This window comes from Gouania willdenowi, chromosome 22, assembly GCF_900634775.1.
Source record: "Gouania willdenowi chromosome 22, fGouWil2.1, whole genome shotgun sequence".
Taxonomy (NCBI): domain Eukaryota; kingdom Metazoa; phylum Chordata; class Actinopteri; order Blenniiformes; family Gobiesocidae; genus Gouania; species Gouania willdenowi.
The window spans coordinates 27,566,069-27,593,047 of NC_041065.1; the positions used below are offsets into that span (position 1 = coordinate 27,566,069).

General features: G+C 38.1%; 1 protein-coding gene across 1 annotated transcript; it reads right to left on the bottom strand.

The window, feature by feature from the left end:
- Positions 1-139: 139 nt before the first annotated feature.
- On the bottom strand, positions 140-26,935 carry tdrd9 (tudor domain containing 9). The gene is made up of 35 exons (XM_028439042.1): positions 26,675-26,935; positions 22,274-22,344; positions 22,091-22,170; positions 20,693-20,914; positions 19,074-19,196; positions 18,685-18,765; positions 18,429-18,609; positions 18,262-18,346; positions 18,070-18,189; positions 16,749-16,833; positions 16,599-16,656; positions 16,397-16,501; positions 16,218-16,315; positions 16,005-16,136; positions 15,201-15,363; positions 14,255-14,318; positions 13,906-13,969; positions 13,765-13,809; positions 13,451-13,504; positions 11,889-12,005; positions 11,682-11,789; positions 11,436-11,536; positions 11,196-11,366; positions 9,661-9,772; positions 9,352-9,567; positions 8,186-8,275; positions 7,841-8,098; positions 7,585-7,749; positions 5,536-5,606; positions 5,327-5,436; positions 5,151-5,247; positions 3,805-3,943; positions 1,920-2,038; positions 535-604; positions 140-453 (listed from the first exon to the last, which is right to left on the bottom strand). Exons 1-35 carry the CDS (start codon positions 26,788-26,790, stop codon positions 358-360), a joined length of 3,987 nt encoding a protein of 1,328 aa, XP_028294843.1. The 5' UTR covers positions 26,791-26,935; the 3' UTR covers positions 140-357.
- Positions 26,936-26,979: the final 44 nt, after the last annotated feature.

Consider the following 26,979-nt stretch of genomic DNA (forward strand, 5'->3'; position numbering starts at 1 on the left):
TGGGAACACTTTAGAAGGAGCACTTCTATTAATAAATGCATTCTGGCACAGATACAAAAGGTCTGTGTGTGTGTAAATTTAGTTTTGACTCTTGGGGTCACAATGAGAACAGGAAGAAGAAACGACTGACAGTCATATCTTTTGCAGACAACTTTTTTATAAACACACTGTAGAAAACTAAAACAAATCAAAACAGCAGGAGCTCCTCCTCTGATGTATAACTGCTCAAAAATAACAAAGTCAAGTAAAATGTATTATTTTTATAATTGTTACTGAAACACTACTGAATACTGACCACAGTAGAAACACTAGTGGAAATGAGTAGTGAGTACGCTGCTTGTGCTTAAATGAACGTTATTAGATGTTGAGCAGCGTGATTGGGTGCAGCTGGAACAGAGCTCCTCTCTTCATGCCTCCAGGTTCCCTCACATCCATCCTCACTGAGTGATCCACCTGCAGGTTTTAATCCACATGTTAAAGAGGGAAACGTGTTTAAAAACCGATGGAGGAACAAATAAAAGCAGCTCTTCACACCTGATTCCACATCTTCATGTTCTCATAGTTTCCTGGAGTCACTGCTTCTCTTGGAGACTTGATGAACAACCTGCACCACACGCCACCATTAACACAACAGCATTGTTCTTTGTTTATTATTGGAAATGGCCCCATTCAGGGTTGGGATTAATTATAATTGTCATTGCGTAATTGATAAATAATTACAATTATCTGTTGCTGTTGTAATCATAATTTAATTCTAATTGAGTGCAGATAATTGTATTTGGCAATTGAAAATACATTGTAATCGTAGGAATTCTTATTGTTTTTGTTCCACAACTCCTTTGTCCTGGAACTCCTCCTAGACTATTAATGCAGCACTAATGACACATCATCTCATGGGGGCAATGTCAAGGATGATTTGTCAACTTATTTTTAGACACAAAATGTCAAGTGTCAAAAAACTAAATTTTCCAAATCTCTGAATATTTATCATACAAGTTTGATGCTTACATTTATGAAAAGCTCATCTCAAGTGGAGTATTTTATTTATATGTAGACCGAAGCTGTACGGCTTACCAGTAAAAAGTAGAGGTCAAAGTTGATGACATCAAAAAAAATAAAATAAAAAATTTCTCCCTATAAATTGGCCACAAATTGAGAGACAGTGCTCAGACTGGTACCATTGAACAACGTTTCCATTCAATGCAGGACCTTGACCTTTGCGCAAGGACATATTTAAGGTCAAGGTCAGTCTTCTGTTTTTCCTGCAAATAATAACTTGTTAACAAATCTAGATACAGGTTGTAATTTTGTACATGTCTTGCCTCGTTTACTTATTTTACTAACAGTTTAACTATACACAAACATGTGGCTTAGACATACGCAGTTAATTATTAAAATATGTTTCATATTAAGTTTTCCTACTACCTGTCAGTTCTCTTGAGAATCATTTTACAATTTTTTTGATCAATATATAGATCTATAGGTATACTGACAGAAAAAAGGCTCAGACGCCGACACCAAAAATAATTAAAATCAATATTTGCATGAATTAAGAACCTTAACAAGGTAACCAAGAGATGAAAATCATATTAGATGATAGATAATATTTTTTTAGTGTATTTTACAGCTGATTTAAGTCATGGGTCAAAACTGACCCGTTCATCATAAGAGATGCTAACAGAAAGCTAACACAAGAGGTTTTATGGGGGTTATTTATTAAAGGCTCAATAAATGTGATTAATTTCATTTGAGCTTTAGCAATTGAGAACATAATTGTAATTGACTTAAAAAATAATACAAAATAATTGTAATTGAAAAAAAACGTCACTGTAATCGTAAACGATTATCAACGTCAATGTAATTGAAAAATGTAATTGATCCCAACCCTGGCTACATATTCAGAGACGTGGGTGAGTGACCTGATGAGCCGGTCCCTGCAGTCCTCCTGCAGCTGGCTGACCTTGTCGAGGTGCAGATGTGCACTACCGGTGGCGCTCTCACAGAGCATGCGGTTAATGGCCACACGTAGGCCATTTATCTGTAAGAAAAGAGACAAGAACCAAGAAAAACAACCAGTTACGTACACAGCGTAAAGCTGGCGTGCAAGCACAGACACAGTTTAGCCCTGTTATCTCCCAAGAATCTACGTCTGAGATTTAGTGACGTGTTGAAATGTTTCCACAGAAAAAAAAAAACTGTGAAAAGATGAATGCGTAAACACAACATACAGTAGCTTTCGCAAAAACCAATAATGATTAAAGGGCATTGAGTGTTCAGCATGTAAATTAAATATTTAAAACTTGGATATATATGGCGTCTTCTGATCGAGAGGTTGGGGGTTCGATTCCAATCTATACCTGTTTATATGTCGAAGTGTCTTTGGGCAAGACACTGAACCCTAAATTGCATCGCAGTTCTGTCCCATTGGTGTGTGAATGTGAGTGTGAATGAGCTGATATTGTAAAGTGCTTTGAGACTCTTTCAGTGTGGGGATAAACTGCAATATAAATCAAATCCCTTTAAAACGAAACCTGCTATAGATCCTAGCAGAGCTAAATGTGGCTCTGCTAGGATCCAAATTAAGTCCCAGATTTTGACTGGCACTTATTTGATTAAATCCAGCACCTCATAAAAAATAGAAAAAAATTGAATGTAGACACTGCGCGAATGAGGAAGAAAGAGGAAAGTCAAGCCACGCCCCCACGCTACATCTGATTTTACGCAAAAATAGTTTCTTTGTCAGAAGACGGTAGAAAACGGCTAAAAACGAGCTTTTTTAATCCAATAAGTGAAGCTAAGCCTGAGGTAAAGGTTGTTTCTGTAGAAATTGCAGAGGAGAGCAGCAGCAGCAGTTGTTAGCTTAGCGACTAGCAGCACCTGTAGCGATGATGCTAATGCAGGAGAACAGACAGGACACAGATGGAGAACAATCCAGGGGACATGAGGACGACTCAGGGTGGACTCAACATGATCTGCTACTCTTGGCTTATCAAACACAAAGCAGGCTATTAAATATGTTAAATATGTAAGGAAGTTAGTAAGGATACAGGCTATTTTAACAAATAAAAGGTAAGCACACACTTTATTTTCATTTTTTGCTCTGCTGCCGATTCATTAGATGAGTTGTGTTCTCATGTTACGGGTGTAAAAGTTTGTAAATATTTTGTATTTGTGAGTTTTAATGTTCTGAAAGTTTAGTGATCTTTGGGGCTAAATAAACGGTGATCTTGCGCTGTCTTTGTTGCTGAAACACAGCAGATTTTGGCAGCTGTCACTCAGAGAGTGAGACGGATGTTCTGTAACAAGTGATGGTCCGTGCTTCTTTAACGCTGATTGGTTGTTTGTGTTTACATGATATTATTGGCTGATCTGGTTAGCAAAAGGTATGTATTTCGTGACATTTTTGTCTCTCTTAGTGTCGGAACATCACCCCGCATTTGCCCTGGGACCTGATGATTTACAATATAAGCACCGGATCCTAGGTTCCCAAAGTGGGGTACGGGTACTCTCAGGGGTAAGGAAATTGTCATAGGGGGTACGTGAATAAAAACTGAAGACAGAGGTGCAGATAAGATTTATTTTTCCAAAAACAGAGATTTGCTCATTGTTCATGATAAATATTAGGTTTTTAAAAATAAAAATAAGTATTTTTCTGATGCAATGGTTATTATATTTTGTATGTTACTAGTGAAAAACTAATAAAAAATGCCTCTGTGTCAGAATCATTTGTTTGAGACCAAAATGAGTTGGCCATTGGTTGAAATGACCCCCAAGACTAAACCTTTTTGTGCTTCAAGTATTTACCTCCGTTATATCCTCGACATCAAACTTCACATCAAAGGCCAGCTCGATGTCATGATCAGGAAGAACCGCCTCCTTTGTTTTCTTGTTGAATCCGAGGCCACAGAGGGCTCCAGTGTAGCAGGTCCGCTCCTCGTTGTTGCTGAAGAAGAAAGCGAGGGGAGTCAATGCATGATTTAGGGCGCATGTGTCAAACTCAAGGTACGGGGGCCAATTTTGGCCCTTTAGAGCAGTGTTTCTCAAATGGGGGTAGGTGTACCCCTCGGGGTACGAGATGGCACTACAGGGGGTACTTGAAAGAGAGGAAAATTAACAAATAAAAGTGTCAACCTTGGTCCCACCCCAGGCGTTATATGACCGGATAAAACTATAGAAATAAATCTATTCAAGATACACTAAATTAGTGTTTATCAACCTTGGGGTCGGGACCCCATGTGGGGCCGCCTGGATTTTTTTTTATTAAAACACACAACACTTAAAGAACTGTATTTCTATACCTTCACTTTGTGAAATATGAATCTAGTATAACTAAAATGCAGTAAAAAAAAATATCGGCGCCCAAACATGATCAAAAACTTGATATGAAAATGGGGTCACGATCCAAAAAAAGTTGTGAACCACTGCTTAAATACTGTTTCTTTCCACTTATTTACAAAATGAGATTCTTTAAAATGTGTGTTAGCGCTCGTTCATTCCATCATTATGATCTATAATGGTTTTTAAATAGTTTTCTAAACAAAATGTTCTACAGTAGTCAGACAAAGGGGGTACTTGGATTCAGAAATTAAAAAAAAGTGGATACTTAATCAAAAAAAAGTTTAAATACCACTGATTTAGAGCATCCAATTTGGCCTGCAGGAGAAAGTAAAAATAAATAACAAAAAAAACGTAAATCACCAATTAATTTTATATCGCATGTCCCTCAAAACGCACAAATTCAACAAAACTTTACAATATTTGCCAGCGCTCACAGTTTTACCATGCTTATAATCACATGATGGCAGTCATTATCAAAAATTGAATTGTTGAAAGAACTATTTTTTTCTAAAGTCCTTTAATTGTGCTCCAATTATTCCCCAAATTAAATAAAAATGAATCACAAAATCAAGTAAATGTAGGTAAAGACCCTGCAGGGACTGATATCTGCTACTTATTGCTTGAATATTGCTATCTTACATACTTATCATTTAAAAGTGGAAGTGCAAAGTCGGGCATAAACTTGCTCGTTTTCCCACCTATAATCTGATGCCCACTTGAGATCAAACAGGTCCGTATTTGGTCCCTGAACTAAAATGAGTTTGACAGACACCCCCGTTTTAGGGGAAGCCGTGTTGCATTATGAGACTGACCGCAGCTCCATGAAGGGTGTGAAGAGCATCGTGATCAGAGCAGGCAGTCCGGGGATGTCGGGCATGATGGTGGTCTCACGCAGCAGGATAGAAGACCCTTAGATACACAAATATGTAAGGCCAACACCCATCTGTGAACGTGATCATATATTCCTGCTGATGACAGTAGGTGGTACCTGATTGGTTGACAGACAAGGAGCCAGATACGAGCATCCTCTGATGTTTATAGTGAGGGTTCTCATTCAGAGGAAGTGAGTTGATTCCACCCTTCTCTATGATCACAGACCTGCAGGAGGAGATGCACCCTAATCAGTGAAGGAGAGGCTGGGAGATGGCTTTGATCTGGCCAGTGTGTGTGAGTGTGTGTGTGTGTGTGTGGGCTTACTTGTAGGGTGTCTTGAAGCCAAGGCTTGTGAATTGTACCTTGTAAGGTGTTATTGGTCCAATAAGACGAACCTGTGATGAGACACTAATGGTGAGGCACGATACATTTACTGGTCTGTGTCATTTGTCGTGGACATCAGACTGATCAGACTGAAAGGGTGTGTTTCTAAATCTAGGCTGACACACTGTCTCCCCCTGGTGGACGTCCCGACCACAACGGCTTAACCAAATGTCTTGCAAACAAACAAACAAAAAGGTGTGTTGTGGACATTTAGTTCACAAAGAAGAGTTTTTCTAATAATCTGTAGAAAAGTGAATTATATCAAATCAATCATCTGTGGAAAAAACAAAAGCTCTTGTTTGAGGATGAAGATACTGAACCTCTAAAAAAATAATCATTACTAGGAAATGGACTAAAAACACACAAAATAACAGACTTCTCAGCTAAAATTATCTCCAATCTTATAATTCAGTAAACCAAGCCAGAAAAACCTGAAAGAAATAATCACATAATGGGTATTTATAGTTTATTAATGGTGAGTTCCCACACTTTTTTCACAATCATTTTTCAAAACTTTTCCAAAAATATTTTACCAAATTTGCATCACTTAGTTCTGAACTGCTAAGATCTATTCAAGAAAAATGAGCGTGCCTTTCTTGTGTACTAGTGTAACAGAGGTCTGATAGTGTACCACGAGTAGTAGCAACAATGTGACACAGGCAAAGGTTGGATCTTAAACATTAAAATAAAATAGGCTATATTTCCAACACAGTGTAAATTAATCCATGACTTTTCAAGACTGGAAAATCAGTTTTACAAATTTCATAACTTTTCCAGGAAAATCATGACCATGGGGACCCTGTAAAGATGAGATGGAGCCAAATCCTAATTTCTTGACAGAAAAATTACACAGAGAGCAAAGAACCCAAACCTGGACCTTATCCCAGAGAAAATGTGTGGTGTTTTCAGACAGAACCCAGAGGTCTGTAGAGTGATGTTCAATTGTCTTCAATCGGGGTCTTAGATTACTTACGAGTGAATCCAATCACACCTCTGTCTGTATATCACAGCAGCGAGTTCTAGTTTTTATTCTCTTAAGTCAATAACGGATATTTCAGTCCGACAGCATAAAATACTTTTACTTTACAGAGAAATATAATGTCTCCTCTCTGTCGATGCTGAAAAAGCATTCAACAGAAGAATTGACACAAAACTGGTTTCGGCTCTGTTTTTTGTTCTTGGATTAAACGACTTTATACCTCTGCCTCTGTATTAACTAACAAAAATTACTCAAAATATTTCGTCCTACAAAGAGGGACACGGCAGGGTTGCCCTCTTAGCCCGCTCCTGTTTGCTATCACCATAAAGTCGCTTGCAATAGCCATTCGCAACAATAGAAAATACAGGGGAGGCCATTGAGCAGGTCTCTCTGTATGCAGACGATTTACTCATTTATGTTTCGGAACCAGCGTTGTCCTTATCAAAGCCCTCGCCTTTACCTTTTTAGTCAGTTTTCAGGATATAATTAATTTTATTAAAAGCAAACTCTTTCCAATTCGCAAGAAGCCCTGAGACTTAACCTCACCAACCGTCCATTTAAGGTGGTGACAAATAATTTTTACTATCTTGGAATCTGTGTCACAAGACAATTGAGAGATCTGTTTAAATATAATTTCCTAAATTTATTTGACCAATTTCCATTCATTTGGGATGATGTTTCAGGAACTAACATCCAAAATGAGCAGCTGTTACAACTGTGTAATGTTCTCCTGGTGGTCTTGAGGCTTTCAAAATCGCATCAAAGTAAACAAACCAAAGGAAAGCGTAAAAATGACCTTTTCTAGCCCCATTAAACAGATTATCCTTCTTCTGAATATTTCAATGCCAATAGATTGTTTGAATATCCCAAAAAAAACAAAACGTGCAAATGTGTAAAGAGAAAGCTAAATGTGTGGGCCTCATTCTGTGAGATATATCAAGTGTACTCCAGTGATAAATGTTGGTTTTGTTGAAATACTTTGGTGTTTTTGGACCAACAGAGCGTCTGACCTTTTTCCTGACATAGTTGTTGCACTTGGAGAAGTGCTCGAACAGGCTGTCGATTAGCTCCTTCTCTTCCTCGTTTCGTTGTTTCCAGGAGCCCCCGATCATGCTGGGAATGTATCTGCCGTTCTCCTTGTCTTTGTAGATGCTCATCAGAGAATCGTGGTTTTGCTGTAAATCGTGAATGAATAAATACTAAATTATCCAACCACAAAACAGTTGAAAGAATAGAAAGTCAATCATAATAATAATGATGGTTTACCTTGGAATCAGAGTTCTCCTCACTCCTCACTGCGTGTCCTTCTTCCACCAGGATGTCCACAATGCTTTTCTTATCCGTGTCGGTGGGAATGAACAGATCCACACGCATGACCCCATAGAGGACGGAGTAGAGTGAGACGAGCAGGGTACGGCCTTTCACCAGTGTGACAAAGCGGGTACGTGTGTTGCTGCTCCAGGGGTCCCCCAGGATGATAGACTGGGCTGAAGGTCTCATCTCAGCAACCTTGAACTCCTGAGCCTAAATTCACAGCAACAACTATTTATTTTCATATTCTGGACAACAGAGAGGCAGAGCCTGATTTGCTTTGCTGTAAAGTTGTGCTACCTGGAAAGGTTGAGAAAGCAGGTCGGCCGGGAGCTCTTTGAGACTGCTGGGAGGGACCATGGCCATGTTGCCAAAGTCCAAAAAGAAAACCTGCAGATCAAGAAGATATATATATATATATTCAGCTAAATCGGGAATTTACAACAAGACCAATGGGAGTAAATAATGACAGGATACACTTTAGCATGAATGGTACTTTGATTATATCTATAAAACTGTCACTTAACACCAACTCTCTCAACCTTGTGGTATTAACCCCATGTGGGGTCACCTAGAATTCAAATGGGGTCGCCTTAAATTTCTAGTAATTGAAAAAAGAAAAAAACTGATATTTTAACTATTTTTCTTTCTCAAACTTTAACTTTCTCAAATAAAGATCTACCGGTAGCTCAAAGTATAACAAACATCAAAAGCTATTTCTTGGAAAAAATATCTCTATCAAAATGGGAACAAGACCCAAATAAAAGTATAGAACCACTGCTCTTCAATGTGTTGACATGTTTTTTATTCCACTGCTCACAGTTTTTCCCTCAATAGCCAAGGCTGAAATGTGTTTTACAGCCATATAAGGCAATGGCCTCAGTACAATAGATAGTTGATCCACTTCAGTGTGTTTTTCCAAAAAGATCAGAAACCATCACAGACATCAATCCATTCCACAGCTACCTTTGAAATGAATGGAGATACACTGACGTGCAACAATTACTTTGTCTAATTCAGGTGTCACCTACCTTTCTGAAACTGTGAGCTACTTCATAGGTACTGCACTATATAGTCCGAAAGGCTACCAGTTAGAAAAGCACTTGTTGAATACTAAAACTTAATGGTTTTGCTTTAATTAGAGGGTAAGATAATAAGGAAAACAATAAGTAACTTAAAAAGGTAGGGAATGTTGAGGTTTCCACACGAAACAGTTTTTCTCCCAATTTATGCAATAGTTTCACTTTCATTACATTTCATAGAAAATCACCATATTTGTACTTTACAAGACACTAACAAACAAATTTTAATTAATTGTGCAATTTTACAATTATGTCATATTTTAACTAGAGTTCCTGAGGGCACCCCACATGGTCCATGTGGCCTACCTGGGGCCCACGGGCACCGTGTTGTGACCCCTGGTCTAATTGTCAACTGTTGCAAAAAAGGGAGCAATCCATATTTACCTCCACTGAGTTACCACGTATGTGCAGGACCTTAGCACGGTAGTACATGTTCTCATCGTTGTGTTCAGCGTACGGAGCCAAACACAGCAGGTTGGGGTAAAGCGACACAGTCACTGGATGCAGCGGGCGCCTGTTAATCTCTGCGGTCAGACAGCGCTTCTTTACCAAGCTCCCCTCGTCTGTTTGAAAGGCCCAGAAATGGCCCACTTCCACAACCTGGATCACAGGTTACGGACAATATGCCATTTGTTTTGATAGTCTCATTCAAAACTTTGCATGGCCAGATCAGAATTATTTTAGAGAACAAACCTCAGTGATGAAGACCACAAACATTGGAGTAGCAGGAATGTTGTCAGGGTCTATGATGTCACTGATGATTCCTACTGGGCTGACAGTCTGACTCTGAAAGTCAATGTTGACCCTGAGCAGAAAGAGAACAAATGTGACAGACTGATATTCAGATGTCTTAGTATTATTGTAAATATTAGGCTTTTATTCGGTCTACGCTCACCTAACATCATAAACCAAACAAGACATAAAGGTATTACCTTACATTAATTCATCATGAGCTGCGTTACCATTACCCTTGGACACGGTTCCTACAGCTTCAGTCAAATTAAATTCAAGACTTTTTATTTCCATTTCAAATACATTTAAGACCAACTTCACAGTAAACACAACTGGGGGAAAAAACAACCCACATCAATTACATAGGGTAAAGTAAATTTTTTCCAAGGTCCAGTGAAGACGTGCAACTGGCGCCCCCCAAAGTTAACAAAAAAACACTAGGGCTGAACGATTATGGAAAATAATTTTTTTCCTCAATAGTGCGATTGCGATTTATTATTCAATTATCTTTTCAAGGGCCTCTTGTATTTTTCAATGGACACAAACCAATTTGTTTCATAATAAACAATTTCAAATTTAGTTGAACTTTAAATAAATATAATCTTTAAAGCACAGATTACAACAATAAAGCAACAAATCTGTGGCTTTACCTCTTCAACATATCTAACTCACTTCACGCTTCATGAAACATGTAAACTGCACTTCTTAAACACACAGTTTATAAATAAATAAAACAAACAAATATTAAAAAAAAGAAATATAGCTTACTGATGTCCAGTCAGTAACATCACACATACTAAAGTGTAAATTACATATTTCTTTTAAAATGAATGTAACCATTTATTTTGTAAGATCTAATTAAAATAGTAAAATCATACTTGGATTTAAGACATTTTAATGACGATAAAGGCCTTATTTTTAAATGCATTAATTTAATGTCTTTAAAGACTCTATAAGGATCTGTGGGAATCCTGCCTGAAAATGTGCAAAACCTAAATAGCACAATAAAAACTGATGATGAAATACCTGAATTAAAAAAAAAAAACACTTAATATTCTTTCATGAGGAGGTATTTCAAGCGTTTCCATATTGAAATGAATCGTAAAAGTGCATTGAAACACTTTCTGCAATAACACATTACAGAATGTGATGTACTTGGTCACATGACCACTTCTCTGAGAAAAAAATGGAGTGGTTCATGTGGACAGAGGTCGACAGACATTTTTTAGCATTATACTTTAACTTGAGTGTTATAAGGAGGTTCTGGGCTTCCGTCTTCCTGCAGCAAAGTCTCACGGGATGTGATTTCACGGGAATTACGAGGCTCCAAAACAACCTTCAATAGAAACGCGTTCAAATCGCAACTATACTTTATCGAAACTTTAGAAATATCGCTTTAATTTTGCGAAAAACTGTAATGAAAACACAGCTATTGTCATGAGTTAAATCCAAGTGACCCTCATATTCGTCAAGTTAGTGTCTGAATGAAGCTGTACCGTGGGTATTTCATGTGACTTATTGGTCGGTTTCCTGCCCTCAGCTCGATCTGTTCATTGGTGAAGACAGAAAGCTCCAATGAGTTGTTCGGATTGGACAGGAGAAGTGCAAGGGACACTTCAGGCAGAACACTGCTGCCTTGGGTCGTCTTGTAGAACTCCACGAAAGCTCTGCAGGAAGTCCAGCATCAGCCTTTTATCTGATTATTTGTGTTTGTGCTCGCAGTGACTGATAGTTACCTGCTGTGGTCGAATGAAATGGATTTGACCTGTCCACACAGACGGAAGAGAGACTGCAGTTGTTTGTAATACAGAAAACTGTATGGAGGGAGGCTCCTCAGCTGCAGAAAAACAGCAACTTTAAACTCACAATTCTTTAATGGACAGAAGTAAAAAGCTGTAGTAGGTTTAGCGATCTGAACGCCATTAAACACAAAACAACTCTCTCAGAATTAAAGATTAAATCGAAGCTTTCTGGAGTGATACCATTACTGTTGTTCTTGGGTTAAAGCCACACAACTCTCTGGAGGCCAGATGGTCATCGATTTCTCCTTGGACAAAGTAGTTGGGGTAGTAGGCACCAGCAATCACCACCTAATACATGAGCCAAAACCACAGCTGTTAGATGTGTGTTCAGCCAACAACTTGACTCTGACAGCATGAAGTGTGTGATGCCTAAGTTCAAATTTCTACCTGAAGTATGAACTTCTGTCGGTGAACATCGGTGCAATCGACCGACTCTGTGCTCTCAGTGACGTGCATGTTGAATTGGGCCAAACGTTTTTTAAGGTCCTCACACAAGTCTGCAACCTGGTTACACAAAATATATGACTACTTAAAGCTGCAGTATGTAGAATCATGAGACCTGTATAGAAACAAGCTCACTCCACCCTCTCCTCCCTGTTTCAAAACCTATCGCCCCTTACCAGTATCCTTGTGAAAGCGCACCCCTGTGAAGCTCTTAGTGACTTTTTCAATAGAGACTAGTGCCAAATCTAGAGACATTATCTTGTGTTATTGGAGAGTTTTCTGATGTTTTAGAGACATGACTGAAAGCACGTATCACTCGCTGCAGTGAGGACAGTAACTAGAGGCTGACAGCTCCTCTTCCGCCACAAAGCTCACAAACAAGCAGAGCAGAAATTCCTCGTCCAGACTGCAAATTAATTGTGCATGTTCTCTCCACCTTGGATATGCTTCCCTTATGTTTACAAGCATCTGTTATCAATCTCTCTCATTGACTCAGTATATGGGGTGGACTATGCGCGGTCCGCTTTGAATTCACGCAGACCTCCGGTCGAGTCCATTCCGCCCGAACATGTTTGTGCCTTTAGACTGTCGCTGGTTCACCTCGGTCTTCTTTTTTCCCTCTTGCTTTTCCGTGTAACAGTTGTGCTTTAGCTGGGGGACTTAAGATGGGGACTTCTGTTGGAACGTCTGCCATTGCACTTCTACTATTTATAGTACATGAACGAGGATTGATTTAAGTCGAGGAGCCAATAGTAATGCCCCAAAAGAAAAAAATCTTTGATTGGCTGAAATTTATTGTCACGCTCCTGAATTTCTAAAGCATGAATATAGAGCCAAGAAAAGGAGAAGATGTTCAGTGTTATTTTGACCAAATAACCAAAAAAAGTACACACTGCAGCTTTAAAGAGATTATCGACACCAAATGACAAAGCTCAACTGAAAGACTACTATATGTAACCTTTACTAGTCAGAATGAGAGGCAACTTAGGAGCTGCATATGCAATAAAAAGCACTATAAAAGCAAGCTTGTGGAGGTCGACATGTTTGACAAACTGTGACGTTGCGATTACTCAAGGAAGTGTTCCATTAACGCAACTCCTACTGGTTTGATAAGGTTAAAGGCATCTGATGGTAGCGTATACTGGTTCGTTTTAAGGTGTCTTCCTTGATTGGTTAAAATCTCTAAAATGACAAAGTCCTAATATAAAGAGATAAAACATGTTTAATGCTAAAAGCTGATATAAATGACTCTAAACACCTGTCTGACAGAAATTAGTAACAACGTATCATGATTCAGCTTTAGATCAATCATATAAAGTGCATTTATGTCATAGGCTGAGTATGGTTTTGAAAGAAAATTGAGGATTCCAACCTGATAAGAAAATTGTTCATCTCAGTAAAACAGACATTAGTAAAATGGTATGTGTCTATACACCTGCCCTAAGGTTGAATCATGTGAAAGTAATAACTTGTACTTGTATCAGCCTATAGGAGCATCTCAGTACCTCCCGGATTCTCTTGATCTGAATGAAGTTCTCCTTTCCCCAGTTGAGCTCATCCTTTGAGAGAAAAAAAAGTAATAGGAAAAACTCAGTAAGACTGATGCGTCTTGTTTACACACTTATTGCTATATCGAACAAGCATCTAACTGTATCCGGACTTTAATGTTAAATAAATAAGAGGAATGAAAAAGTTAATTAAAAAAACTCAGATCTTTTTTAGCATACCATATTTCTTTTACCCTACTTAACCCTAATTACTGACCCAAATATCTTATTAATGCAACTAGATCATCTGTTTAAAATTATTTTGTATTTACCTTTGGATGTCGCAGCTGTCCCTTCTTTTTTGCTGTGAGCCAAGCCTATTGAAAAATTTACAATAGGAAATCGAATTAAAAACTACATAAAAATCTTTGTGAAAGCCCAAATTGCAGCTCAAATAGCCTCTAACAGCTTACTTGGAAAGCGTTGACACATGCTATGGCGTCGCTTGGTGTGCCACGGGAAAAAGCCAGCTTGCTCCTGGAAGTACAATCATTGCTTAGAGTCACCAGAGTATGAGTCAAATACACAAAAGCTATAACCCGTTTCCACTCTACAGGGAAACATGTTATGATTTAAAGAAGCAGGAAAAAAAATATTGGATTTGCAAAAAAACTCAAAAATACGAGATAAAACAATAATTTTAAAAATTGGATCATGACCAGAAATATGTCCCGATTATTTACCAACTGTAAGCATTAATTTCCATAAAAATATCTATACACAGAAAACTGTAAAACAGCACTTGAGCTAGATCTGCCTCACCTGTGGCCAGCAAGCTTCTGCATGGACGGGTTTGCAAAGAAAGTCTTCAGTGACAGTGAAGCAGCTGAGGATGAAAGATGGTTCACAGAAACTGAGAATAACCCCATCACATTAACTCCAAACATTTAACATGTCAAATTTGTTGTGTTTTCAGATAAATATTGTTTTATATTAATGTTGTGATCCAAGGGCAATCACTTTACAATAAGTGAGTTTTCTTTGAGAAAAGGAAAACATTTTCAAGTGAACTGTTCTCTAAATTTAATATTAAAAGCTGCTGGAAACAAAAACATTTTATCAGATAAAGATACAATGTAGTTCTCATAGATGGATAAATCACAGATCATTTGCTCCAAAAAAAAAAAAGTAAAAGGTTGAAATTGCAGCTCAAAAGTTTGTTTTGACCTCCACCTTAAACAACATAGTTGGAAAAGATTATACTTTGCATTGTGGGACGTGGAGTCCGGTGGACGGATGCATATAAGTGTTTTTATTTTTCTCTTAATGTGATTTCTTGTGGCTGCCCCAAAAACTGCCAAACTAACATATTTCTGGTATTTTCAGAGACTGAAAAACAATGGCAGATGTTTAATTTGAGGTTGAAATAAAATAATCAGAATCCGGGCAAAATTAAATGTCTCGCAAAGTGAAGTGAGGAAGCCACACGAAATACAGGGAATAAACTAGAACAAAAATGTGGTTAAGTGACTGTCTTCCTCGTCTGGCAAAGAAACGCTAGAAATCCTGGTAAAGATAAAGTTCTTTATTGATCCAAGAGGCCTAAACTTCATCTGATAGACATTTTGTTTCCAGCAACTTTAATCACTTCTTTCTCAAGGTAGCAGTACATGTATTCTCATCATTAAATCAAGTATTCATAACGCTGCAAATATCATAGTCTGTTGGAGGCTAAATAAAAGGGAATAAAACAACTAAACAGACCAACCTATGATCAAACATTCATCCAGGCAGCCAAAGACATAGCCGAGGACCATCATTTTTCCCAGATACAGGTTGACAGGCAGGTGGGCCAGAACACGGCCAAGCAAAGTCAGCTCGCCATCCTCGTTCTGACAGGCTCCATCATTTCTGGCAGACAGTGCACCCATCTGCACAGTGTGAATGAAAACCAAAAGCTCAAACCATGGAATTCACAATAACTGGAAATGTATATGACTCCCAAACAATAACATTCTTATACTAATGACGTGGGTAGGTTGGCTCCCACCAAACAGCAATGGCTGAGCAAGGTTAAAGGTCATCGTGGTGTGTTCCGGGGGCCAAACCCGGCTATCTGAAGCATCCAATTCGGCGGCCCACAGGAGAAAGTACAAATTACAGAGAAAACATGGTTCCTTGTGTAAATGAAACTCAACAATATTTGCAGGGTCTCAGTTTTCCCAGCGCTTGTATTGCATGATTGCAGTCATTTTAATGTTAAACAGTTGAAAAAAACCGCAAAACTCTACAAAATCCTTACATTTTCCGAAAACTATGACATAATATGTCCCTTTATTACATTGAAGTTGGTCAAAATCTAGGAAATTTAAAGTGAAGACCCTGTTTAGACTGATATTTATCACTTATTGCTTGGATATTGTCTGATGCAAAAACATAATCAGCACTGATTGATGCTGAGGCTCTAACACTGTCACAGCTGAGTGGTCAGCCATCCATCAAAAAAATGCATTAAACTCATTATCACAGCCATGTTTTGCCAAATAGAACTGGGCTTTTTCCCCCTTCTGACCTCTTTGAGTTGCAGCACACTTCTGATGATGTCAGACAGATTTGGGGGTGAGAGAGCAGAAGACAGAAGAGAGCGAGGATCTCCCATGTCCAGCAGCTTCACCTTGAGCAGCATAGTAGACAAGGGAGCAAGCTAATGGAGGTGGGGGAAAAAAGTAAGATTTCCGTAAGCTTCAAAACGCGATCAAAAACACACATCAGGATGTTTTCTGACCAGAATCTCAGGAATCATGTAGTCCGGGATTTCATTCCTCCAAAAATCTTTGGTGATAAGTCGATAGCAGTAGCCCTTAGACACTCGACCTGCTCGGCCTGAGGTGAATGAAATGTTGAGTATAAGGAAAAGAAGGAAAATAGGTTACATACTGTACATCTGTGCAGTAAGAGTTGTACCTCTGCGTTGGTTGCAGTTGGTCTTGGATGCCCAGGTGAGATGCAGAGACTGGTAGTGTGTATCTCGATCACAGACCAAGTGACGAGCCAAACAGAAATCAATCACTGTGAAACAAAGAGCACATCAATTATCACATATTTAAGACAATTTATTTAAAATGAATTATGGGGAATAAAAAAAAAAAAATGTTTTAAAAATCACCATATTTCACATCTTGAACAGTGACGGAGCTCTCTGCGATGTTGGTAGAAAGAATTACCTTTAAAAACAAGAAAATTATTCAGTAAAAACAACAGGTATGAAGTAGATGTTTAAGTAAGTTTATGTTAATGTTTTTTTTTTTTTTTTTACTTTTCTGTAACCAGGCACAGGGGAGAGGAAAACCCCGTTCTGCTCTTCCAAAGTCACGGTGGAGTGCAGAGGATAAACCTGCAATCTAAACGATACCAAAGGCATTCTCAGTGAATAAACAAACTGTCACCAATTATAATGACTACTGAAACAAACACTGCTATTAGTCTTCTTACGCTTAAAGTTGCTGGAGAGGAATATAGTGACATGGTATAGGCCTCAATGCAGGAATTGATAAAAGGTTCAAATTGCATTTCAAATGTATTAACACATTTTTGGAAAAGTTTTGCCCATTCCAATGTGGGATATGAAGTCCCGTAGAGTAAGTGTTTTTACTTAATTCTTACTATGATTTCTTGCATTACTTCACGAGACAAGGAGGACAGTGATTCGCTATTTGTTCCCAGCGTTCCCCGTGATATCACCGGATTCAGATCTAGCCCCAAAGTAAACATCCGCCATTATTTTTGCCGCAAATTTCAATTTGTGAAAACACCAGAAATGCATTGGGAAGTCACTTTGGCAGAGTTTTTGGGGGGCAAACACAATCAGAAGAATAAAGTAAAAACAAGGCAATGCAACAAACTTTTCTAACAATGTCAGTAAAAGATTGTTTACAGTGGAGATCCAAACTAACATTTGAGCGGCAATTTTAACCTTTTACATCTGTTTTCCAAGTAAATGATCTTTGATATACTTTTCTTTTCTCAATTTTCTTTTTGCCATAATATATTGTCATAATGGGTTACAGATAGTCAAAAGCACATGTACATTTCAAGTATATACTGTAGTAATCTTAGGTTCGTTTCCAACTTTAAAATTACAAATATTGACCTCTATTGACTTTTTTATTTTGGTGGTAGCCAAGGAGGCCGTAACATAACTATATACATCCAGAGAGAAAGTACCCAGATTGAAATGGGTTATACAGTACATGAAAAAAATAAAAAGTATAGAAAAATATAAAACATGAGTATTCCTTCAAAGCATCTAATCAACATCGGGCCTCAGAGGTTTGATATATTTGACCCATTCTGCCATATGAGATCTGAACATTTCTAATCTCAAATTCAAAGAGAAAGTTATCTTTTTCATTCTGTAAATCTTTTTCACCTCTATCCAGTCATTTACTGTGGGTCCTGCCTGTATCATCCATTTTCTAGTAAGAGCCATTTTACCTCGATTTACTTTTCAACAATAGGTCTGTATCTGATCAAAACATTTTTATCTTCAGAAGCTTTAAATTTAAACATACTTCAACACGTGAGAGAGTCAATTGGTCACCAATATAACGCTGCTTAAAATCTACTGCAGTGTTTACCTTTTGTGAACCAGTTTGGTCAAGGCCTCCTGCATGTGGTGGATCTCATGTAAGCCAGGCAGGAAAACCAAAACGCTTCCTCTCTGTGACAACGCCACACCTCCAGCGGCCTCCGTTTTGCTACTCACACACAAATAGATGTAAACTTTTGCAGGCAAATGCAGATTAAATGCATGATTTGCATCATAAAACCTGGTGTCTTTGCCCTCCATCTCATCAAAGCTTTGAATTAGACTGATCGCAAGATCGTACATTTCTTCTGAGATATGAGGGTTTTCTGATTGGATTGAAACAAAATGGTGAAGAAAAATGAAATGCACATGCACAACTACCAACAGTAAAGTAAAAACTGGCCCTACCCGAGTCATTCTTCGCCCTGGAGGGAAAGAGTTTGTGCAAATCGTCGAGATAGAAATTCTCAATGGCAAAGGGTGCACCCCCCACCTCGAAAATATACGCTGGACTCATTTTGCCATTAATGAGTGTGGCAAAGTACTCAGCGAACTGTCTGCAGTTAATGGTGGCTGACATGAGGATGATCTATAAAAAGAAAAGCCCTTTGTGAAAGAGAAAAATCAGCATGGAAGAGGAAAAAATGGCTTAATTTGATCAAACCTTGACAAAATGAGAGTTGGAATGAAGAAGTTTCCTCAGGACCAGCAGAAGAAAGTCCATTTCCTCTGTTCGCTCATGAACCTTTCCAAAGAATGTGTGTAAGTTAGATAAAACACAAACACAAAAACACACACTAGAACTGCACAAAGTCAGACAAGATACTGTATGACTGTATCAGAAGGAAAATGACCTGTGGCAAAATAAATCCAAGATATGGGTTATTAACTCAAACTGTGGACTGTAGCTTAATATGGAGGACACAGTGAATTATAGCAATGGAACTAAAAATATTTCTAAATCTTAAACCTTGACTTAATATCTAAGAAATAAAATCACAAGAAATATGGGAGAATTTTAAAAAAAAATCTTAAAGTGTGTTGTTTATGGACCTCGTCAACAAAAATGTGGGAGTACTCCGTCAAGGACTTGGCTGAAACCACTTTTTGCAGCAACACTCCTGTCGTCATGTAGATCAGTCGAGTGTGCTCGGTGGCCATTTTCTCCAGGGCAACCTGAAATACACACACACAAAAAAAGTTTGTCTACAGGGATCCTAATTAAAATATAGTAGAATATTCTCTACATCTAAAAATGTGTGTCTAAGTTGTTGTTACAAAGTGACTCTGAAACTGCTAAAAGCGCTAACGTGACAGAGCAGGGCATAAACATAACTAGTACAGTAGTTAAACAAGAAGTTACTTTTAATTAATATTCACATGTCTAGGCTTGAGTTTGATTTTGGAAATCTCAAATTCATTTTAGTTTGATAATGAATAATCGAGGAATGCATTAGAAAACTTTTGCAACATTACTTTTTACTAAGGAAGCACCGGCTGCTGATTTCCTTAATTTTGAGGGATCAGCGATTGGCCGATCCTTGCATATGAAACCGATCATTTCCACCGATCTTTTCTACCTCCGCAAAGCTTTTAAAGCCAGCCACTGTCGCGTTCTGCTGTGAGATGACTGACATGTGTGCGCTACACAGGATAACACCTAAACACAGTCAACCTAGCATGTCGACAGGATTACAAAAAAAAAAAAAGAGCCAAGAATAGCTATTTGTACTTTGTGTAACATGGAAATAAGTCCTGGTGGGGCTGCAAACAAAACATTACCTCATTCGCCATTTAAAAAACCACCACACCGCTGATTATGCAGCATTTAAAGCTAGCAAACAAGCTAATGTTAGTGGGAGCCAAGAGCCAGTGGCCCGCTGTTAGCCCTTATAAGCAGTGAAAAGAGCAAAGCGACTACGAGGAAAATTATGGCGTTCATGGCATCAAACATGAAAAAAAACCTGCCACGAATGTACAAGTTACTGCAATAAGTCTGAAAACAATTTATCTGTGCCATGTTCATTCTGCACATTAATCGTTGACTTTAGATAATGTTACACATTTATTTTTTTTGTAAAATGTTTGACTTTTAGGAGCTTTTATACTAGTGTAAGCTGTTACAAGTTATTTTTAGATTAATATTTGTACATTTAAATATCTACAAAGCTGCTGCATTTGGACATTTTAGTAGTTTAGATTTACCTCGAACCGTGCGATTTTCTTTATTTGTTAAACCAAAATACTGCTGTGCACTTTATTTCTTGGCAAATAGCGCCAAACAGGTCTGCAGTGTAACCTACTGGATGAATTTAGTTTGTTTTTAAAATGTGAAAAATTAAAGACTAAAAGAACTAATATAATTTAATATTTTGGACAGCAATGCTTGAAAACTTCTCATTTATATTTGAGATAAATACCTCATATACAATTAAACAAGTTTGTATTGTTTCACGGTTGTTTAATGTTTTACAGTAAAATAAGATTGGAACATTCAAGGTGTATCCTGTTTAAAAATTGGGATGGCCAAAATCAGAATCGGCAGGAAATTTCTGGTGCACCCCTACTTTTTACATTAAAAAAAAAAAAAAAAAAAAAAGGAAATACAACAACAAAAAAACTACAACTAAGGCACAGATAGAAATACTGAAATCAAATTTAAATGAACCAACCTGATATCCCACCAGACTACCAAGGGTGCACTTCCGCTCTGTGGAAACCCAACGAGCAATGCTGGAGGCGCCGATTTTTCGTGGCTGGGTGACCACAATGTTGCATGAGCTGTTTTTGTCAGTGTAATGGTCCAAAATGAATTGTGGGAGCTGGGTGGTCTTCCCACTACCAGTGGCTCCTTGAATGATTACCACAGAGTTGTGCTCGATGAGGGAGACAAGCTGCAAACAACACCACACAATTAAAACAGATGCTAATGGGACGCTACAAAGCAAATAAATGTTTAAAACCAAATTAACATATTGTTAAAAAGACTTGCTGAACATATTTTTTTTAATGGAGACTTTGTATGAGAAATAAATAAAGTGCCCTTGAACCATTAACGCCTAATCTTCTTAAATAGCTACAGTTCTCTGTTTCACTGGTGTTAAAGATGGGGTATTATGCTTTTTTCAGGCACATAGTACCATACTTAAATAACTATGCTACCCAAAATTGTTTGGAAAATGCAGCAAATATTAAAAATAACTTAAAGGAAATTTCCCTCTGTAGCAACACTGTTCATGACGCTTCGATTTAGCCTCTGTCTCTTTAAGAAATTCTTTGCCTGTCTGACACGTCCACGCAATTTTGAAAAGTAAAGGCAGGTAGCTACAGTACTATGATGAGCAGAGTAGACCGATGGACACGCAGTTCTCTCTCAGGTGTTTGCTAATTGCGACTGCAGCTGATTTGACGGAGGTGCGTCCTGGAAGCGGGGGGAGGGGCACAAGAGTTTTTTTTTTTTTTTTAATGCGTACATGAATGAGTACAGACAACATAAGTCGGAGGTTTCTTACAAATGTATTTAACATAAGTAAATTAAAAGCCAGATCTGCAGAGGCGGGTGCTGTGGGCTGAACTGAAGAAGAGAACATAGGAGGGGCCTTGTTCCCTCGAGCGAAACAGAATCTCAGAAATCATGTAGTCCGGGACGTCATTGAATCTCCTGCTGCTGGTAGGAGATTCAAAGATTACTCAAAACTGCGTGAATCACTCTGAGCAACACTGGAGGCATGTTTTTCAGGAGGGAATGACACTAACATGATGTAAAGCTTGAAAAAGTGATTTTTACATAATTCCCCCCCCCCCTTAAAATATCTGAAGATTATCAGCACTAAAAAGCTCTGTGTTGTTTGAATTCTCATTAAAAAAAATCCTTAAAATTAATAAACGATAAAACACTTTCCATAAAAACAGCTTTTCAGCAACCAAGTGCCCTTTCTACCTGACAAAAACGGTCACTACAGAAGCAAAAAAATAATACTAATGATTTAAGTAATTGGGCAGCTGGAATAAACAAAGGCAGGGATGATATTTTTGCCTGGATTATCTGAAGAAAACAAACCAAGTCCTACCTTCTCTCTGTGTTTGGTTATAGGCAAGGTCGGGTACTTGTAGCTTGCAAGTTTTGGTGGAGTATGAGGATTAGTACCAGCTGATCAAGTAAGAAAACAACAATATCAAACAAAAGAATTACAGGTATGTATAATAATATCTTAATAAAAAACTGGAACATAACTAAAGATTGTGATACTCACTCTCAGGATTTAGCTCAGGTTTTTGGGGCGAGTCTGCAGCTTTCAAGCCTTTATCGAGAGCCTCTGCCGAGCTAAAACAAAATTACAAATTTATTCCATGTCATATAGCTATTTACACTAAGGATGTTCCGATCCAATCACGTGATCCAAAATCGGATTCGATCACGTGGTTTCAGACTCTATCAGAATCGAGGTTGTGGACAGGTGTCTTTTATACAGATAACGAGTTCAAACAGGTGCCATTAATACAGGTAACGAGTGGAGGACAGAAGAGCTTCTTAAAGAAGAAGTTACAGGTCTGTGAGAGCCAGAGATCTTTCTTGTTTGAAGTGACCAAATACTTATTTTCCACCATAATTTACAAATAAATTCTTTAAAAATCCTACAATGTGAATTCCTGGATTTTTTTTTCACATTCTGTCTCTCACAGTTGAAGTGTACCTATGATGAAAATTACAGACCTCGGTCATCATTTTAAGTGGGAGAACTTGCACAATTGGTGGCTGACTAAATACTTTTTTGCCCCACTGTATATGTATATTTATTACCATTATAGGGATAGGCGGTATACTGGTTCATACCAAATACCGGTAAATATTTTTGTTATGATATATATTTAATATACCACCAGTATATTGATTACACTACGTTCGGAATGCTACGCAGCTAATACTTTAAATGCTCTGCACCTGCAATACCAACAAAATTAAGTTGTCATACATTTCAATGTGTGAAACTAAATGAGGAGAGTAAGCATTAAAGGAGACATATCATGCCTTTAAATCCTTCCTTTTTACATATGAATCATACAGTTGTGGTCTATTTAAAGCGGAACTGCAATGCTTGGGTCTGAATTCCTCATTATTATAGCTCCTCATGCCCCTTTTCTGATGTGCTTCTGAGAGCAACTCGTTTTGGTGTGGTCTCTTTAAATGCAAATGAGACACTTCATACCCCGCCCCTTCTCCAGGTTGCAGAGGTGACACTCGGTTCAACTCCACCCTGTTCGGCCATTTTTTTTAGTTTGATAGAAGAGATTTTTATTCACACGTTATTTACAAAATGTCAACAACAGAAGACTTGTCTATCCAGCCTTACATGTTCGAGCCAGAGTCGGACCCGGCGGAGCGAGATGAAAATGATGATGAACTAGGGCTGGGCGATATGGCCTTTTATAAATACCGCGATATTTTTAGGCCATGTCACGATACACGATATATATCTCGATATTTTGCATTACCCTTGAATTAACACTTTGATGCACAAAATCACACCAGTATGATGATTCTATATGTCTACATTAAAACATTCTTGATCATATTGCATTAATATATGCCAATTTTAAACTTTCATGCAAAAAAGGGGATATCACAACTAAGTCAAAGTTGACATAACTGTATTTATTAAACAGTGAGTGGCTCAAACATAAAATTGTCAACAGAAAGTGCACGTTCTGTGCAAAATTGTCACAGAGACATTTCAAAACAAGACATTAGTGCAGGATGCAACTCACATGGCATTTCAAAACACAAAATTAAAGTGCACTTTTTGTACATAATGCCACTACAATATTTTAAAACAAATAGTGCCCTTTTGTGCATGTTGTCATTAAGATATTTAAAAAAAAATCAAAACAAAAAAAAACAAAACAAAAAAAAAAACGAAAAAAAAAAAAAAAAAAAAGTCCGCGAGTTTAACGGTATGGTCATTTTCGACACCGCACAGACTACAAGCTGCGATATATCGAGTATATTCGATATATCGCCCAGCCCTATGATGAACCTGCAGAACAACATCTTCATATGGATGTTAACAAGTGAGCTAACACAAGCACAGAGCTAACGTTTGCGCCGAGCTAACGTTTGCGCCGAGCTAACGTCACGAAATGCATTTTAATACAGTCTTTTTGGAGACAAAAACGGCAAAATGAAATGACTAATGAAAACTTTAGACTTAAATTAAATCACGTAGGCCATATCATCAAGGATCTAAAACGAGCACACAGTGCTAACATATGAAGACGGTGCAACTGCTAATGCTAACAAAACAATGACAGGGACGTCTTATCATCACACTTTTTAGCGTTATTTACAGCTTACCGAAGTGCTCTGTTCGTCTCCAAAGATAGAAGGAATTGACCCGTCAATCAGACGAAGCCTTTCGGCAAATACTTCTTTATACTGGCGGCAGGTGCAGAAGCAGTCATCCTTGAAGTGCTTCGCGCACACAAAAATGACCTTACCCACAGATGTGGGTACAATTCCGTGAAAAATAACTTCGAAAAGGTTCTGATGCTGGGAGACGGTGTAATGAAGCGTGTGGGTTACTACATCCAACAACTGAACATTTTGACTTATCCTCTCGTAACTTCGGCATCCTTGAGCTTCGACTACAAAATAAAAGCGAGAAATAAAAATGTCAGATTGCTTAAAGTATTGGGCCTGGAGTCGATGTCCTAATTTGGCAGTTCCGCTGCAAATACTGTGACGTTATTGTTCAAAAAACGTAATAGAGAATCTAAAAATTGAAACAGCTTGAAAAATATGACCAAAACAGTATATAAAGATAACAACGGAGCACCTGAAGAGACTAATTTGAACTTTTAAGTACTTCTAAACACTCTAAATATACAACAAAATGCATTTAAGGGCTAAAAAAGTGGATTTAGCATGATATGTCCCCTTTAAGAGTGCAGTTCCTAAAAGCACATTATCGGCCTTACTTTACAGCACTGTGGCACTTTTATTTTTGTTAACATGCCTGTTGAGTATTTTAAGATGAGGCACTATTCATTTATACTACAGACATTTTTATTTAACATCATTTAATCTTGCACTTAAGTCTAAAGTGATTTTTTTTAAATTTATTGCTTAATTGATCAATCTACGTCACAGAAGTGCTCTGTTTAGGGTTGAATGTTATAATAAGGTGAATAAAATAAATAAGGGACATTCTGGATCTGTTTTTTTGCTCTTTATCTTTTAAATGTATTATAGAAGTATCGGATCGGGACTCGGTATCGGCCAATTGTCAAAATCAAAGGACTCGGAGGCAAAAAAAAAAACCTGATCGGGACATCCCTAGTAAGGATGTCTTGCCTTGCTAATAGTTCTGGCTGTCAACTAGGTTCTCTCACAGCTGACATAGTGTCCTGTTGACAACCAAACAAATCTGTGTATCATCCGTTTTTCATTATGTAACAAAAACATGAAAAACGAAAAAAAAAAAAACACTCATTATTTGATATTTGTCTCCAAAACCAAACTGAAAAAACGGAAAATGCCTTGTTTTTCAAATTCAAGCTCTTTTGCTTCGGTACAGAAAACCAAAAACCAACACCATTATTTGTTTTCTCCATTACCGATTTGCCAAAGTACGTGACCCGGAAGTGTACTCTCATCCAACGCTTACAGCTACGCTAAAGGCAGTTCGGCAGTTACAAGATCGCTGCTTCCAACTATGCATCCGAAATGTGTCCTTTTCGCTGGTGTTGGGCACAGAACCTCCTCACGGACATTTCAGAGCATTTAGAGACTCCTAAGTGTTGCAGAGCTAAAGATACCGTGGAATGTGTAACGCTTCACTTCCGGGTGATGTACTTAGGCAAATCGGTAATGGAGAAAACCAATAAAGGTGGTCGTTTTCCGTTTTCAGTACCGAAGCAAAAGAGCTTGAATTTGAAAAACAAGGCGTTTTCAGTTTGTTTTTGTTTTTTTGGTTTTGGAAACAAATATCAAATAATGTGTTTTTTTTTTTTTGTTTTTCATGTTTTTGTTACATAATGAAAACCGAATGAACAAATGATACACGAATTCAAACAGTTAGCAACAATCCTTGCCTAAATATACTGTGTCTGATTTAAAAGAAACCTTTAACTCATTGGGGTATGTTTTTGATGTGGACAGCAGATCCAAACCGCACCTGGTACAGTAATAACCCAGCTTTAAAACGGAACTGGGCCACCTTGTGGCCGTATTAGTAGCAGACCCGCAATCCTGCCGTTACTCGGCCGTTCTACGTTTGGCAAGGCCTGACCTGTTTGGCGGGTCTCTGCCGAATGTAACGGTAGCTGCGGTAGAGACACGGCCCAGTCTCTCTTTGTTATCTGGGCAGTTAGAATTTGGTATACAGTACATCCAAATTAATTATGATACGCAACTGGTGTAGTTTGTTAATAAATGACTTGTTAAGTTCATATATCATACTGACATCGTTTTCCGATGCTGGACTAAATGTACGGTTAGAGGTCCAACTTACAATTTTATATTTTTTTTCTAAAGTCTAAGAAAAGCTTAAACACTTTAAAAAGGCATCCAGGACAAATTTCCGTACAATTGCTAGCTAGGTCACATGGGTGATTATCATCCATGCTAATGCTAATCGGATAGCTTCCGCTCTTACCTGGATAATTCCGCTACATTCTTTTCTGGACTCTCATCTGTCAGCTTTATGTTAGCAAACGTCGTGCCAGAGGTGAACCAGTGTGATATTTGCTCTGCGGTAAAAGTGTTCTTCATTTTGAAGACTTTTTGCAGGTCAAATGAAGACGAGTCGCTTTCCTTGACGATCTTAAATGTTAACGTTAGCTGGTAGCTGGAACAGGTGGCGCTCACGTTCGCCCCCTCGCGGCTGAGTTGTGGTAGTGACCAAGGAAGAGGAAAGTGGAGAAAATACACGTTTATCTTTAACAATGTCACACAAGAGAA

Bases quoted from the DNA above. Each gene is read 5' to 3' on its own strand.
- tdrd9 (XM_028439042.1), bottom strand. From the start codon at position 26,790: ATGAAGAACACTTTTACCGCAGAGCAAATATCACACTGGTTCACCTCT. The intron at 16,316-16,396 runs GTACAACTCTTA...CATTCACCTCAG, and splicing joins CAACTGCAACCAACGCAGAG to GCCGAGCAGGTCGAGTGTCT. The intron at 7,750-7,840 runs GTAAACCATCAT...CACGATTTACAG, and splicing joins AGGAGAACTCTGATTCCAAG to CAAAACCACGATTCTCTGAT.